We start from the raw sequence: 18,465 nt of genomic DNA on the forward strand, positions 1-18,465 counted from the left end.
TTGGACCTCTTTATTCTGTGTCCTGCTATTCATTTTTTTTCCTATGGCTTCTTGTATGTCTTTACCCTTTTCAGTTGAAGTATTTCTTTTAGTATCTTTTGTAGAGCTTGTTTAGTAATCAAAACTTACTTTAATCTGTTTTTAACATAAAAAGTTTTCTTTTTCCTTCAGTTTCCAACTAGAACAATTGAACATCTGTGCCTTTCATACTTAGTCCTCACCTGGCAATAAAATGACCACTTCTTTTTAGGGCAGAACTTTATTACTAGAAAGAAATATCTGACATGTCACTAATTGTAAACAACCAAATATGTCCTGTGTTTCTTTCATTTAAACATAATATTTTCAGGCAGCATTTATAGCTTCATTTGTCAAAAATGTATTTCTTTCAGCCACATTAATAAACTCTCTGAGCATATTTTATTATTTGACACATATATCCTCTTGGCAGAAGTTAGCTTTCTGAATGAACTCCACTGGGGAGTTTTGCTAATCTTAGAGGAGAGAGACATGAAAGAAAACACCAGAAGACAGAAAACTCTCGATAGTTTTTGTGGGACCACTAGTACACCTGTATACAGTAACCAGCACACTTAATGGATACAGGAGCATTCATGTTCAGGCAACTGAAGCAAGACGCATCTCACCTGCTCCAAATATCATGTCCCTTCCATCCCTTGTCTTTTCCTTGCAGCCTGAATCAATTCTCTCAGCTCTGACTTTGAGGCCCCTCATCCCCATTATTTTCACAGCTTGACTGACTGACATTCAGCATCATTTATGGCAGAGGTGTTCCTTGGATGCTCAGTATTGTTGCCAGTAAAATAAATATAATAATTTGCCACTTCATATGATCTCAGCGTGGGTTGGGGGTAGTAGTCTTATCTTATAGGCCTACCCCCAGCTCAGTAACTAATGGCATTGAATGGCTGCTGTGACAGGATAGTTTTCTTCAATGGTTTGACCCCTGTGCCATCAACTATACTCCAGTGCAGCCTTCACATCCAACACAAATTAGGCAACACAATTTTGACTTTATGGGTGTTAAAAAGAGAGAGAACTCTAATTTTGGGTAAATTAGAAGGCGGGATGTTGTATCCAGGTAAATTTGGGAAGGAGGCTAAATGTGATTAAAAAAATACATTGTATCAAATTCTCAAAGAATACATGAAAATATTATGTAAAAATTCTGTCTACTTTAAAGAGTAATTAGAAAGATCAAGGTCATAGCTATGCCGAAGACACTTTCTTAATTGCAAATTGCTACAGAAATGTCAGGTATAATGCATCCCTTTGTCTCAGGCAAAGTACTTTGTATTTATGTAAGTTTATGTAAGGTATGTAAGTTTCTGTCTTGACAGTTCCTTGTCAAGCAGCAAATGTAAAGTACTGATTGGTTGTTTTTGTTGCTGTTTTGTTTGTTTGTTTTGTTTTCATACTTGTCTACAGGGCTCCTGCAACTTAATAGTCTAGCCTAAATCTTTAAGTGCTCCTATACCTCTTACCTCTTCCCTGAACCCCCAGTCATGATCATAATCTGTAAAACCCTAGGATGATTATTTCTTTTAATTCCCAAGAGTTCATCATTTGCTAAGTTCCAAATGTATTCACTTAGGCACTTGCCTTAAAATGCTTTTCCATTAATTCCACAGAGCCGAAACTGTGTGAAGCTGGGCCCTCCTGCGGAGGGAGAAGTCATCCAAGTCAAATGGCCTGATGGTAAACTCTATGGGGCAAAGTATCTTGGATCAAATATTGCCTATATGTATCAGGTGGGTGCTGCTCTCTCTGTGCTGTTTGTTGAGAAAGACAGGATATACCAGAAGGAGATAACATGAGTATGCTATGGATCAAAAAGCCACATGAATTTTGTGCTTTCCCTTAAATTTTGTGAAAGAGGCAAAATGTCATTGTCTAGCAGCCTGGGTTTCAACTTACAGTTTAGCAACTTATAGTTTAGTTGCCGGATTGGACACTCAGAAACCCTAACAATTGGTAAATGTTCACTATATGAGTTCACAAGTTCACTATATGGTTCAACTGCTAGATAGTAGGCTCTTTCCCCTGTGTTTTCATTATGAGAGTTGTTTTATCTCACCTTAAGCCAGAACATGGAGCATGGGTTATTATAGCTCAGCAGTAGAACACTTGCTTTGCATATACAAGGCACAGAACTACAGGAATCAGATAGAAAGATAGAAAGATAGATAGATAGATAGATAGATAGATAGATAGATAGATAGATAGATAGGTTGATGGAAGGAACATTCATTTGCCAAGTTGATACAGTGTTATATATTACTTTTGTGGTAACTGTATGTTCAACAAGCATCCCCTGACTTGATTTACTTGGTTGGAGGCATCTCAGATAAAACTGAGTCAGGTAAGGAGCATTGACATAGGTTCTAAGGAACTTAGAGTTGTCATCTACTCAAGTTTAAAGAAATAGTCGTTTATCAAGTGTATATTCTGGTCACTAGGGTATTCTACATGCTAATACTTAAACTGGAATTTGATATTTTTACCCAAAATGAAGAAGAGATGAACTCACAAAAGGGAAACAACATGAGCAGCACATGTGCATTCCTATTCCTTGGGGAACTTTACAACTGAAGCAATAAGTTTCAATAACACCATGTCATAAATCAACATTCTAGTGTAAATAGTATAGTAAAAATGGGGAAAACCAAGACGATTCAAGTGCAAAACAGGTTAATAATAATAAGACACTAGTTTGCGTAAAGGAAGTTAGCAAACTGGTTAGGGCTTAAAAGGTAGAGTACATTACAAAATACGGTACCAGAAACTAGAACAAAATATAATTAACAGATGCTCAAAGCAGTTTAGAAAACATGAGAGTACACTTTTTGATGGTCTAGAAAATCCCACATGAGCTGGTATACTGGAAAGTTTTTTCTCATGTTCACAAGAGCCAGAGTTATCTGGGAAGAAGATCCTCAAATCAGAAGATGTTTCTATGAGACTGGCCTGTAGTGTAGGTAAGCCATGGCACAGCTTAATTAGTGGTTGATGGGTGGGGGCCTGGGGCATCTTGTGTATGCCATTCCTCTGCAGAGACTCCTGAGTTGTATAAGAAAACAGGCTGAGGAAACCAGTAAGTAGTGAGCTTCCAATTCTCCATGTTCCCTGTTTCAGTTCTTGCCTTGAGGTTCTGCCCTGACTTCAGTAATGGACTGTGATGTGGAGTTGAAATAAAATCTCACCTTTCCAAGTTGCTTTGGATACTGTGTTTTTATTGCAGCTTAGAAAGCTAAAAGTTATCAGAATCCAGGAACACATTAAAACGATCATCCATCCTGACCAAGTAGGTTTTATTCCAGGGATGCAGGGATGGTTTAATATACGGAAATCCATCAACGTAAACAATCTCAAAGACAAAAACCACATGATCATCTCGTTAGATTCGGAAAAAGCATTTAACAAAATCCAACACCCATTCATGATAAAAGTCTTGGAAGGATCAGGAATTCAAGGCCCATACCTAANCATGATAAAAGCAATCTACAGCAAACCAGTAGCCAACATCAAAGTAAATGGTGAGAAGCTTGAAGCAATCCCCTGCTTGTGGACGTTGTACATCGTGGTGCGCACTAGGCTCCGCACCACGATGTACAACGTCCACAAGCAGCTGTAAACTGGTTAGGGCTTAAAAGGTAGAGTACATTACAAAATACGGTACCAGAAACTAGAACAAAATATAATTAACAGATGCTCAAAGCAGTTTAGAAAACATGAGAGTACACTTTTTGATGGTCTAGAAAATCCCACATGAGCTGGTATACTGGAAAGTTTTTTCTCATGTTCACAAGAGCCAGAGTTATCTGGGAAGAAGATCCTCAAATCAGAAGATGTTTCTATGAGACTGGCCTGTAGTGTAGGTAAGCCATGGCACAGCTTAATTAGTGGTTGATGGGTGGGGGCCTGGGGCATCTTCTGCTTGTGGACGTTGTACATCGTGGTGCGCACTAGGCTCCGCACCACGATGTACAACGTCCACAAGCAGACCCAATCACAAAAGAACTAAAATGATATGTACTCACTGATAAGTGGATATTAGCCCAGAAACTTAGAATACCCAAGATATAAGTTACAATTTGCAAAACACATGAAACTTAAGAAGAACGAAGACCAAAGCGTGGATACTTTGCCCCTTCTTAGAATTGGGAACAAAACACCCATGGAAGGAGTTACAGAGACAAAGTTTGGAGCTGAGACAAAAGGATGGACCATGTAGAGACTGCCATATCCAGGCATCCATCCCATAATCAACCTCCAAATGCTGACACCATTGCATACACTAGCAAGATTTTGCTGAAAGGACCCTGATATAGCTGTCTCTAGTGAGANTANGCTGGGGCCTAGCAAACACAGAAGTGGATGCTCACAGTCAGCTANTGGATGGATCACAGGGCCCCCAATGGAGGAGCTAGAGAAAATACCCAAAGAGCTAAAGGGATCTGCAACCCTATAGGTGGAACAACATTATGAACTAACTAGTACCCCGGAGCTCTTGACTCTAGCTGCATATGTATCAAAAGATGGCCTAGTAAGCCATCACAGGAAAGAGAGGCCCATTGGACTTGTAAACTTTATATGCCCCAGTACAGGGGAATGCCAGGGCCAAAAAGTGGGAGGGGGTAGGGGAGTGGGGGGGAGGGTATGGGGGACTTTTGGGATAGCATTGGAAATGTAAATGAGGAAAATACCTAATTAAAAAAAAATAAAGAAAGCTAAAAGTTAACAAGTGAAGGACATGGGCATACTGTTGGTCATTGTCAATCTTCCCCATGTGTAGATTAGGATTATGTATGGTGGGATAAGTTCTACAGCATCTTTGTAGCAGATTGTGTACAATGAAGTAAACCTCACAAGCGGGCTGTGTAATACAGAGTATTTCTAGAGAAAGTTTTAATATAACATTCAAAAACAAAGTGTCACATTTAATCAGAGCAATGGTGAAGCTATGTAACAAAGCTCATTGCTACATTAAAGTATCACATGTTAAAATGCAGGCTAATTAGTAGTCACTGTGTTAGCCTAGCAGCATAAAATTGCAGCCATAAATATAGAATCAATGAAAGTTAAAGCTGGTATTAAAAGTATCTCTTTAATTACAAGTAGTATAAAATTCCTCATTAAACAAAGTGGTCCTTTGAGACTGCGTTGTTCTTTCTGTCTTTCAGTTTCTCCACAAAGTAAACCAGATAAGTGCATAGAGATAAATATCAGGCTCACAGTAAATAAATTTGTGTATATTTGTTGTTTCTGTGAATGTATGTGTCTGTGTGCATATTTGCACGTGAGTGTTTTTATCTGTGTGTGTATGGATTTGGCCCTGCTTGTATATTTGTACTTAAGTGTTTCTGTGTTTATGTGTATTGATGTAGCTTTTTATGTGCATATTTGTGTGAATGTCTGTATGTGTATGTATGTGGCTGTATTTATGTGTGTATATTTGTGTATGTAAATTTGGGTCCATGCGCATCTTTGTATATGTGTTTCTGTGTGTTTATGTATTTATGTATGTGTATGTACTTATGTCTGTTTATGTGATTGTATGTGTGTATGTTTGTGTGATTTTGTCTGTGAGTGTATGTCTGTATGTGTGTGTATTTTTGCTTCTCACATTAGTCCTGCAAAATAGGTTTTATTAATTCTTATTGTACAACTAAGGGAAGGAGACAGCTCAGTGAACAAATTTTAACTATTTTCAGGAGGAGAACATATTTTTTTCATAGTTCGTAAGAGCATACAGCTGATAAAAAAGAAGAGTTGGAAAGTTACTCTTTTCTCTGTCCTAATGAGAGGAAGCAGCTGTCCATGCTTGTAGTAAAGTTTTGCCTCTGGATACCTGAGACTTAGAAATATTAGAACAGCCAGCATTGCCTTAGGAAAATTGTCTTCTTTTAATTAAAGTTTTCAAATGACTCAAAACAAAAGAAAGTAGTCACAGATAGTTAAGTTAAAGCTATGCTATCAAATGTCTAAATGAGAAGACATCTTGCTTACTTTAATGCTAACGGAGCCATTTTGTTAGTAGAAAAGGCCAGGATGAACCCTGTTTTTATTCCCAGCCTTCTAGGCAGTAGCAACAAAGCATTTTTGTGACCACAGCCTGACTCCACCCTGTTGTAAAGCTTCATATTATGTTAGTAGTATATGAATGTAAATGAAAACAAAAACATGTTTAACGTGTGCTTCCATCTCTGTTTCATTGATGACTTTGAAACACTGCATAATTTGACTTATCTTTTGGTTTTTAAAGTACCACTCAGTCAGGCGTACGCCTTTAATACCAGTACTTGGGAGGCAGAGGCAGGCAGATTTCTGAGTTCGAGGCCAGCCTGGTCTACAAAGTAAATTCCAGGACAGCCAGGGCTAAACAGAGAAACCCTGTCTCGAAAAACCAACCATCCAACCAACCAAACAAATAAATGAAGTACCACTCTATTTATTAAAAGTGAAAAATACAGAAAATCAAAATGGCTGGAAGTTCTAAATCCTAGGAGTCTTAAGAGTTGTAATATATCAAATGTCTACTTATCCCACCAATCAATCAATATATATATATTACAAAAACTGTTGTTGGAAATTCCTGAGCACCCACCATCCAGGCCTCAGCTAGGCCAGCATCATAGACTTTTCTCTAAGTCTCCTAAGATCTAAAAATAAAAAAATTTCAGAATTAGTTGTTGTCATTTTACAAGGAGTTGAAAATGTTTGTCTTTTAAAAGATACTGTGTTTTCACACACTGGTGACATTTACATGGTATGAACTAGAGACCTATTTGAATTTGGAATAGTAATAATAGTTATGAAAGCTTTTTAATATGTATTGAAGATGTGCCAAAAGATATGCTGGCCCTGGGAACTATGACTGAAGTTCTGCACCAGGATCCTGTCACTCTGATTCTCTACTGATACCCTGGAGTGACTAGGCTGGAGTATATATAAAATGTATAATCACTGCCTAGATGAGCAGTCACTGTTGAACCCAAGAACCCAGCTCTCCTGCAGGTAAATGTATTCTCAGACAATAACACTACTGGAAAAAAGTAAAATAGCTGGGATTTGCTAGGAACACAAAGTAGCAAATGATCTTAGTGCTTCTGTTTTAGAACCGTATAGGACACAAGTAAAGTACATAATTGTCTTTGACTGCAAGGGATTGCTAATAATTCCTATTCTTTTCCTGTTAACTAGAGTCAGGCTCCTCCCAAGTAGTAGAGAGGAATATAAGCCCAAACAAATATAGCTCACCATGAAGATGTACATGAAACAAACAGAAAGAAGGAAAGAAAGGGAAAATAAAGAAAGACTAGACATTTATCCCAGAAGATACACGAAATGCAATAATATCAAAATAAGCCATTCTGATATCTCAACAATACATTAATATTAAAAACCATTTACAACACATCAATATGAAAACCAATAGATAATGGCATAGCTGAAATGCTAGAAAAGATTTCTGGGTCTTCTACAAACGCTTAAGGGCCAAGTAGAGAACTTAAGAAAAGCAATTCGGGACCTAGAAAAGAAACTTAATAAAGTCCAAAAAGGACAACAGTTGGGGAAAAAGCTCATGCAAGAAATGAGTGAGCAGATCTTTGCTCCCCCTTCCTCTTTTCTCCTAGGAGGCTGCTGGCCACCAGCATGACAGTACAAAGGAAGCAGAGGCCAAGAGCAGGGTTCAGAAGCCAGTGAATATGGTAAAATGACCTCCAGAGACCATAGCAAAGTTTAGTTTATTATTTCAGGGATAGCCATCCGCAGTTGGCATCTACCAGATTAAGTAGGAAGAATTGCAGACCCTAACTGGGATAACTGTGCCTTACAAAGACCGAGATCTTCAGGATGAACTGTAACAGTACCTACCTGCGGATGGAGACTGAAAATCTCAAAGGCCAAGGTACAGCCCTGGAGGCTGCATCACTGAAGCAGAGCAGCTTGGGGAGATGGCCATTAAGAATGCCAAGCTGGGTAAGCTAGAGGCTGCCTTCTAATGGGCCCAGAAGTGTATAGCCAGGCAGCTTCAAGAGTACCAGGAAATGATGAACAGTAAGCTGGGCCCTTGACATCAAGATCACCACTTAACAACAAGCTGCTGAAGTCCGAGGAGAGCAGCCTAGAGTCTGAGAGGCAGAACTTGAGTATCCATATGAAGATCACCAGCAGCTACTCAGGAGTACTGAACTCAGCTTATGGGGAACTCACTAGTCCTGGCTTTAGCTATAGAATGAGCTTCTTCCAGCCAAGCTCCAACTCTGTCAGGGGCTAGCATGTTTTTTCACACCAAGGCTGTGGTCATGAATAAGATTGAAACTCATGTCTGGAAGCTGGTGTCTGAGTCTTCTGATATCCCTCCCAAGTGAATGACCACTTAAGTTCCTGCCAGTCTGTGTACCTACAGCTACTCAGGGATCACAGGGGAGACAACTATATCGCAGAGTACAGGAAACAAGAGACCCACCTGATCAAGGATCAACACTAACCCTTAGGCCAACCTTGGAAAGAATGTCCTATGTGGGATAGTCCTCCCTTGCCTTCCACTAAAACCCAACTCAGTTGTATTTTCCAAAAAAAGGCTTCAGCTGGTTCTTAAAAAAATCCTATCCAGCTACAACCCTGTGCTTTACAACAGCAACCTCCCAGCAAAATACTGATATGATAATGGCACAAACGTTAGGGGAGTATCCGAACACTTTTCAATTGGATTTAAGGCCTGCTCCATGAACTAGAACCCATATCAAAAATCTGAGACTAGATAGGTCATGAGCCTACAGGAAATGACTTCTGCTGCCATACAGCTGTACCCATCAAACAGAGCATGAATCATCCTCATCACAGAAACAACTTCTTGAAGTATATGACAACACAGAGACAGAGTGTGTGCAATTGTAGAGTGCTCAGGGAGAGTGTCTCAGCTCTGAGGAAAATATGGTGCCTTTTGTTCATATGTAGCAATCCTTCCTGGTAACCCCAAGTTTTCATAGAGCATTAACTCTTTTAACTTTCTGTTTTTAAATTACTTTTTAAAGTGAGCACACAAGTAATGGATTTCTGCCATTCATGGAAATAGGCCAATTCACTTTGTTCTTACACTTTGCTCCCTCATCCCTGTCTTTCATTTTTGTGTTCTTTTTTTTAATCCTCCAGATAACACTCTTCTGGTTTTACATTGCTATGTGTTCCATTAACATTTTTCCCATATTCTCTTAACATATGATCTTTACCTTCAAGGTTCCCTTTGAACTTATCAACACACACACACACACACACCAGATATAAATAAATTTAAATCTAGATTCTTCATAAGAAAGAAAATATCTAATATGTGTTTTGGGGGGTCTGAGCTCCTTTCTTAATACAGTAATGTCCAGTTTCATCCATTCTTCTGCAAATGACATTATTTTATTTATAATGAATAAATTTCTTTTTATCTTTGCCTCATTTTCTTGTTTTTGTTTATTTGTTTGTTTGTTTTTCAAGACAAGGTTTCTCTGTGTAGCACTGGCTTTCCTGGAACTCACTCTGTAGACCAGGCTGGCATCAAACTCAGAAATCTGCCTGCTTCTGCCTCCCAAGTACTGGGATTAAAGGCGTGCTCCACCACTGCCCATTGCCTCATTTTCTTTGTTCACTGGTAGATATATACTGTGGTTCCATTTCCTTGCTATTTTGAATACCTACAGAAATCAACATGGATGTGCAAATATTCCTGTTGTATGTTGACTTAGTCCTTCAGAGATGCACCAGGAAATGGTATACACCGATTATATCATAGTTCTGTTTCTATTTTTATAAGGAGCCTTTATACTGAGTTCTATAGTGTCTGTACTAGTGCAGAGTTCTGCCAGTAATGTATAAGGCATTCCCCTGCTTTTCCCACATCCTCCTACCTTTTGTTGCTCTTTGCTTGCTTGATAATAGCCATTCTAACTAGAGCAGGAATCTCAGACTGGTTTTAATTTGCATTTTCCGGATAGCTCTGAATATTGAACAATTTTTCAAGTATTTATTGAACATTTGTATTTCTTCTGAGGGTATTCTATTCATTTTACTAGCCCATTTAATAATGGCTTTGGGCTTTAAAAAAAAAAACTTGGTTTGATATCTGTTTGCACTATTTTTCAATTTTTTTAGTTCTTTAAGTATTCTGGATATTTCCACCTGATGTATAGTTCTCAAATACCTTTTCTCATTTTTTGTAGGCTGTTTTTTTTCTTTCTTCTAATAGTTTCTGTTAATAAGACATGATGCTAGCAAACCCAGCCCATCTTAATGCAGGACTTGCCACTTTTCAGAGAAATTATCTGATCAGCCCTCATTTTTCTTAGTTGGTTTTGAGATACTAAAGATTTCATAGTTCATATTTTAAGTCTATCCTCTTCAACAGTCTTGACTATTTCTCAACTTGCTTTGTTCTTAGTTGGGTAAGAAAATGCTCTTCTAGTGTCCCTGACTTTGGGTCATTCTATATTTTTCAGTTAGAGCCCTTTACTTCCCTACCTCCCAATACTCATGATTAATTGGAACTCTTGAAAAATGGTCAGGATTTCTTTGGTTTTACTACATATGACATTGGCTTTTGTATCTTTAGGTTGAATTTGAAGATGGATCGCAGATTGCAATGAAGAGAGAAGACATATACACTTTAGATGAAGAGTTACCCAAGAGAGTAAAGGCTCGTTTTGTAAGTGCAAGGGACAAATCCTACTTAGGTTAAGTCCTCATTCTATGTGCTATCCCAAGCCTAAAACAACCTTGGGCTTTTGGTTAATTTTCAAGAAAGCTAAAGTAACTTTTCCCTTGTTGTAACCTGATGAATGCAAGTGTCAACTTAGAAATGGAAAAACCAGTGCATGCATAGTTTACTTCTAATGAGATCAAATGGCAGGACTTTGTGTTAAAATTTATTGACACATAATAATAGTTCCTAAATTTGTCATTTATACAAAGCTCTGGGTGTAAACAAATACAATATTAAGGTATTTACTCTTTGTTAGTGGAAGTTACATTAAAAAAAAGTGTTCAAAATAGATTAAAGAGGTAGCATTAATGAGAAGAGTCTGTAGTCATCTTATCATGTAATGGTAAAGGTCTACGTAACACACTCACTGATGTTTCTTTCCAAACTCTCACTTTCATAAAGACATAACAAAACCAAAATATTAATAGTGGGAGTACTAAAAGAGTTATAATAAGTGCACATGTATATGTGTGTGTGTGTGTGTATATATATATATATATATATATATATATATATATATATATATATATTACTGCCAAGTCCAATTTAAGCCACTAAATGATAAGTAAATATGGGTGGCCTAATCTTAAATTATTTTTAAATGTAATTCATAATAATGTAGGTTTCACACTATTATAAAGTATTTAACAGAGTGTAAGATTTAAGTTTGGTTTATTCATTGGAGTCATATCTATAGCATCTCTCTGAAAATAAATTTTTAGTAGAGAAGTTAATTTTCTGAATGACTTTGACTTTTTCATAGACAGTTACTGATTATGTCCTCCTGCAGAGGCAGAGTTGTGATAGTTACTTTTGAAAACCAAAGGCTCCTTTAAGTTGTGAAGTAATGTTCAGTTCCTCTGTTGTCACGTGAGATCCTTAGGCAGGGAACCCACAATGGATGTGTACTTCCCTCTCAGCTGCTCCTTCAGAAGAGGACAAGACTCAGTGTCAGTGCTGCTGCTCACCCAGTGAAATGTGGGGTATTCAGGAGAGCTGCACATACTCTGAGAACATTCTAGTTTAAAAAAAAAAAAAAAAGAACAGATTATAATACCTGTGAGCAAAGAGAAAATTAAGTGTTCCAATTATGGAGACAAATATTCCTGAAGCCTGGATAACTTGTCAACGTTTTAAGATCTTGAAACCCGGGGCTAGAGCATGGCACTACTGTTCCATCCCAATCTTGTAGAGGACCTGGGTTTGGTTTTCTGTATCCACACCTACATGGTAGCTACAACTATGGATAACTCCAGGGTTCGCTGTATCCAACATCCTCTTCTGTCCTCTATGGGCATTGGAAACACTTCAAGGAAAAACACTGCAAGGGAAAACATTCATACACATAAGATAAAAATAAATATTTCATAAAGCATACTGAAGTCTTTCAAGAAAACCTGAAATCAGTAGAGATGGCTGCCCCTCACTGTATATCCATATCTCCCCTTGGCTTACCTCTACTCTCCCTGTTTCGTTTTGCTATTTTTTTTAACTTCTATTGACCCCTAAATATTTGGGTAGGGAATAGAGTAGGGAGTCCTCTGAAAGTCTCTTGGTTTTCTGTTGTGTATTCCTGGTGTACATACTAAATTGATTCTTAGAGATTTTATGTTCATGTTTCTTATAAGTTCGCTTTCTTCTCTAAACAGATAAAATCTTTTTATTCCATAGTAGATATGGTCTTGATTCTATGATGCTCTCTTCAGTTTCTTTTTTTTTAAAACAAATGTCTTGAGTATCATTTTGTGGTGTGTATTCTCAAGACATCCCCCTTCTCCTTGCCCCCTGGATTTTTGTTTGTTTTTAAACAGGTCCATATGTGACCTAGGCTGGGCTTTAATTCACTAAGAGGCCAAGGATTTCTTTGAGTTCTTGGTCTGCCTCGTGTCCCATGCTACATGTCAGGATGATGAGTGTTTGTGACCTGTCCAACTTCTCCGAGAACACCGTAATTAACTTTAACAAAACAATGAATGCAGTCCTGTGTGCCCAGCAGCTAAGCCCAGTAGGAAATAGTGTCTTGGAGCTACAGCTCTTGCCGCTTTTGTTACTAGATCAAAGACTGCTATACCCTTCAGTTAGAAACCTGCCTTCAGGTAGGTTGTCTCATACTCTTCCATCTGGGGAATCAAATCTAATTGAATATTCATTGATAGATATTTTATGCTTACAGAATATTTGGTTTGAGGAAGATTGATAAGCATCGCTTATCACTGAACCTTTATGTTTTAGTGGCTTTGCCCCCCTCAGATTCTTCTCACTTGGGGAAAAATGTTTTAAGAGAGCCATTGGACTGCGTAATGACTGTGCTGGGCTCTTTTTTACTCTTTTCAGAAACAGCCCCATTACCTTTTATTGTCTCATAGAGTAACCATGGCAACCACTGCATAATTAACTAGAGCTCCTGGTAAATTGACTTTACTATTGTGTTTAAGAGGCTGACTTCTGCTGTTTCTGCACACTTTCATAGATGTTTTATTTCCTCCTTTGGTAACTTTAGCACTTAATAAAGGTGAAATATAAGTTAGTGGAGGTGCTTTCTTTTTTTTTAATTCAATTTTTTATTATATATTTTCTTCATTTACATTTCAAATGCTATCCCAAAAGTCCCCTATACCTCCCTGCCCTGCCCTGGTTCCCTACCCACCCATTCCCACTTCTTGGCCCTGGCATTCCCCTGTACTGGGGCATATAATCTTTGTAAGAGCAAGGGATTCCCAGTGATGGCCGACTAGGCCATCTTCTGCTACATATGCAGCTAGAGACACAAGCTCTGGGGGTACTGGTTAGTTCACATTGTTGTTCCACCGATAGGGTTGCAGGCCCCTTCAGCTCCTTGGGTACTTTCTCTAGCTCCTTCATTGGGGGCCCTGTGTTCCATCCAAGAGATGTCTGTGAGCATCCACTTCTGTGTTTGCCAGGCACTGGCATAGCCTCACAAGAGACAGCTATATCAGGGTCCTTTCCCCAAAATCTTGCTGGCATATGCAATAGTGTCTGCATTTGGTGGCTGATTATGGGATGGATTCCCAGGTGGGGCAGTCTCTGGATAAAATCATCCTTTCATCTCAGCAGTGGAGGTGCTTTCTAAGAGTTACTGAAAAAAAATGTTTCTTTCTGATGACGAAGATCCAACCAATTCACAATTCTAAGTTTCCTCCCCAAATGATATATGGCACTCTCTAGGGAACCCGTAGCCTCATGAGGTGCTCAGCAGAAAATATATGCATCTGCCAACTTGAAACATTTCCAAATTCTAGGCTTCCTTCTGTCTGATCCCTTCCCTCTCTACTACACAATGAACCATGTATTTTTAACACCTAAAAGAATAACAGTCTACTTTGTTATCAACCTCATATATTCTATTTGTTCATGTCATTAGAAGTCATACCCCTAACTTAAACCAGTGGAGACCGTATTCTAGATTGAAACTAGACTAGGGAATCAGGAATGAAGTTTGGTATTTTAGTGTAGACTCTAGGTTTGGTCTTGAGTATCTCAACTCAATGATCACTTACTGAAGAGTTGCTGAGTTCCACGCTTGTTCTTTAGTGTTGCAACATTAATTTATACAACATTTAGTTTATAGTTCCTAATATCTTTTAGCTTAAGAAATGCCCAATGGGAAGAACATTGATTATTCCTGCATTCATGTTCAGGGCTCACAGGAACTCCCAGCTTTTCTGTGGTAGATACTCTTCCATGGAAGAGAAACTATCTCAGACAGAAAACTTAAGACTCTGATATGTAGCTCATAATATAAAATTTAATCTTCCGAAAGAAGGAAGTAGGATGTGCTAGGCTGTAAAAGTCTGCCCTTGGGGATGTGCAGATATTCTTGAGGGCAGGTAGAGATAAGGTTACAGACAGGTACATGTAGCACTCTTTAATTATGTAATTAGTGTGTTTCTGGAGAGCTTTGTTTTCTAGGAGTTAAATGGGAGATAGACTGGGACTACTGCATTTGTTCTAGTGGTTCAAAAGGAGAAGGGAGAGACCCTGCATCAGGATCATGGCTATTTCAAGTATATGGAGGGCTCCTGGCAGAATGGGAATCCACAGTACCATTAAATTTTTGACAAATGATTGTACAGAAAAGTATGGTATTGGCATTCAGGAAATTTAAGAAGGGCAGTCATGGAGCAAGTCTTTAGTTCCATTTTATACAAAATAATTTGGAGAGTGTCTGAAGCACACAGTCTAAGGTACCTATTGAGCAGGGGTATTGTAAGTCTGAGTGTAAGAGATCTAACCTAGAGTAAGGGATCCCATCATCAGCCTTGGAGTCCGCATAGATGCCAAGAATATGGATTAAAGGCCCCAGAGTTGAACAGATAGCTAAGACAGTGAAGTCTGAAATATCAAAAATGAGCAAACAGGTAGCCAGTAAAGTAGTTAAGCAACAAAGAACTGCCACAGGACTTAGGAACTAGGGATTTAACCACATTAGCTTCAAGGAAGTGGAGAAAGGCTAAAGGAACAAAGAATAGGATTCAGCATGAATTAGGAATGGCTGATGACAACCCACCCCCACCCCCCAAAAGACAAACCTGTTGGCGCAGAAGCCAAGTGGAGATGGTGACTGAGCAATGTTAATGTAAAATGTGCAGCTCCTATTCTAAAGTGACATGGCTATGACTCAAGAACATAGATTTAGGACAACTAAAATTTCATATTCCAACATGGAAGCTGCTTCATGAAGTGTTACAGTTTTGTAGGACAAAAAAAAAAAATCTACCTCAGTGAGTTTAAAATACATTAGTGGGTATATCAGTGAGGTTACTATAGCAAGATGGGGGAAGGTTTGCTATAGGCCCAAGATTCTGTCTGATGACATTGTTAGCTTTGGGGCTGGAGGGAACTAGTGATCTGCTAAGTTAATGGGTTCCAAACAGTTTTTTATCTGTAAGTCACAAGATGTTAACTTGCAACACAGAAGTAGGAAGGCATGGGTGGCTCTTCTGAGGGACTAGAGCTAGTGATGAGCTATTAGACCTGGATCATTTTAATCTCAACACAATACTTTCTCAAAATCTAATTAGTCAATCAATTTCTATGGACATAGCTTCTTTTTAGGAGTTTTCATTTACAGCAGACTCAATATGAGAAGACTTTAATTTTGCTTTTGTTTGGGGAAGCTTCCTCAGGCAGGGTTAAGAAATTGGGACTAAATAGAGCCACATATCTCTGCCATGTGGTATAGGTTAAGCCTACCTGATGAGGAAGAGTAAGACACTGTGGTAGGTTCCTTCTACCCTGTGATAGATTCTAGCCTCTGTTCCCTTGATCTGTGTCTAGTGTTTCAGTAATATATTTCTCATTTATACACTCAATAATATATTTCTGCATTTAGTCCACAGCCTCCGACATGCGATTTGAAGACACATTTTATGGGGCAGATGTAATCCAAGGGGAGAGGAAGAGGCAAAGAGTGCTAAGCTCCAGGCTCAAGAATGAGTATGTGGATGACCCTGTGTATCGTACTTTCCTGAAGAGTTCTTTCCAGAAGAAGTGTCAGAAGAGACAGTAGTTGATAACATGCAGCAGCCACAGTGCAGCTCAGACCAGAAGAGAAAAGACAAAGGGACAGCCTTGGGGTACACACTGGGACAGGTGTCTGGGTGCTTCTTTGGTATTGGTAATTAATCAGGCTTCTGGAGTTTGGTTACCAAGCAACCAAGAAGAGACATATTAGTTGCTTCTGTAATCTAATCACCCCTCAGTCATTTGTTTGACCCCAAAGAATATTCCTAAATTAAAGGAAATAGCAGTGAATGGCCCACTAGATAAAACAACTGCTAAAGAAGAGGGGGTTCCCTCTCTTTGGCTCAGGTCCCTTCCTCAGGGAACATATTTGGAGGCTCCTTTTCCCCAACTCCTTCAGTGGAAGCCTCATCACCCAACAGGTAGTGGGTGTGTTTATATATATTTTCCACAGCCAGGGAAAGATTCTCACTCACATTTGTTTTAAGTGGCAGTTTTTATAAAACATTTTTAAAACACAAATGGCATGTATGGTAATAGGATTTACCTGTATGCTATCTGTATTCCCTTGTACAGAACTTTTCCATTTTTTATATTATTACTTTTGATTGTGTCTGAAAACTGAGTTGGCCTTTATAAGAGGAAATTTTTTGCTCTTGAAGAGGAATTCATATGAAGTATATGGGAATTTTATATATTTACAGAGGAAAAAATCTTGGTCTGATATTTTGAACACTTCATAATTCCTGTTCTGAAATGATATTTATAAAATATATATTTCTTTCATTATGTGTTTGTAAAAATTAGAGTTTAAAGAAATATACTTAATGCATAGTTTTAAACTAATGTAACATGATTTTTCTTTGCAAAACAGCCTGAAGATGTATTAGTATTTAAAAATTAAAATCTTTTTTCTCCTGTCCTGTCTTCTGTCTTTGCTGATTTGTTTAGGGTTTAGCCAGTAGATAATGAGCTTTCGGGGAGATGGGAGACTGTTGCCTGTCAATTTTCTCTAAATTAAAACACCCCTTACTTGAAGGAGGGGGCTGCTCATGAAACTTCAGAGGTGAACAGAAGTCTGCTTTTACATGACTGCAAAAGCAGAAACTGGAAAGGTTTTCAAAGACCCCTTACTAGCTTGGCAAGTAGACTTTGACCAACCAAGATACAAAGGAGAACATGATACATTTTGTAATGCAGTGGCATGCGGTGGGTAGGGGGTGCCTCAGCAGGTCCATGCTGAAGCACTCCCCACCCCCCTGATGTACCAGCCATAGGACCATGGGTCTACTATAAAATGAAGTTTACTTGGAGGTATGAGAAGTGGGGTGAGAAGGGACTGAGGGAAAAGGGACAGAGGGACAGAAAGAAAAGAGAGAGAAAGAAGGGAAGAGACCAGTAGGAACACATGGAAAGGTGTAGAGAGGAGGGAGAGGGGACAAACAGTCCTTTGATTGCAAGCCAGGCTCCAACTGACTGTTGCTAGGGAACTGTTGGACAGAATTTAGAAAAATTGCTAGCAGTGTATCACAGGACTACCTGCCTACAAGATGTACAGTTTCAGGTTTGCAATTTTTGGTTCATCCCTCTTTTAACCCTTGCCCATACTCCTTTTAACAACCTCATTAAAACTCATTGGTTAGCCAAGTTGTATGCACTGGTCTATTGTGGATTTCCCTTTCTGGAATGAAAAAGTGTATATGGTCTCTGTATGTATGTGTGTGTTTGGTGTGTATTCGTGTACATGATGGGGGTGGGTCTGGTATGTGTGATGTGTGTGTCTGTTGCATCTCTCACACAGCAGGCTGAGACAGGATTATTCAAGTCTAGTGTATGGGAAAAACTTAGTCTCCAAAATTCCAAAGCAGAGAAAAACAGGTGTTATTGGGGAACTCTGAACACATTTTATGGCCCAGGCTTTTCAGGCCCTCGTTTTATAGCTAAGTACCTTCATGGCAGTATTACTGAAAAGAAAGTATCCGCATATCCCCAGCACTAGCTGAGGTGTTGCCCCAACTTCTAGACCTTTAATTATCTGAGTCCCTTCAGTGTGGAGTGAACCTTAATAGTCTCAGTTACATCCTTCATTTTACAAATGAATGAAAGACAGGAAAGGAAAGGATGACCCCAAAGCATACAGAACAAAAGAGTATACATTTCTATACATTTCACCTGTGGCAAAGGGAACATTCAGTTTGCTGATAGGT

At 38.7% G+C, this 18,465-nt stretch overlaps 1 protein-coding gene across 3 annotated transcripts in view; it reads left to right on the plus strand.

Moving 5' to 3' along the window:
• Positions 1-17,181, plus strand: part of LOC110292899 (lysine-specific demethylase 4C) — a 159,690-nt gene extending 142,509 nt beyond the window's left edge. For 2 of the 3 annotated variants that reach the window (XM_021160558.1, XM_029475965.1), the window contains 3 exons: positions 1,653-1,772; positions 10,625-10,717; positions 16,128-17,181. In XM_021160558.1, coding sequence (XP_021016217.1) covers positions 1,653-1,772; positions 10,625-10,717; positions 16,128-16,304 — 390 coding nt within the window. In that variant the 3' untranslated portion in view covers positions 16,305-17,181. The remainder of the gene's footprint in view (positions 1-1,652; positions 1,773-10,624; positions 10,718-16,127) is intronic. The other variant, XM_029475966.1, reaches the window with a different exon arrangement.
• The last annotated feature ends 1,284 nt before the right edge of the window (positions 17,182-18,465 follow it).

Source organism: Mus caroli, chromosome 4 (assembly GCF_900094665.2).
Source record: "Mus caroli chromosome 4, CAROLI_EIJ_v1.1, whole genome shotgun sequence".
NCBI classification, from domain to species: Eukaryota; Metazoa; Chordata; class Mammalia; order Rodentia; family Muridae; genus Mus; species Mus caroli.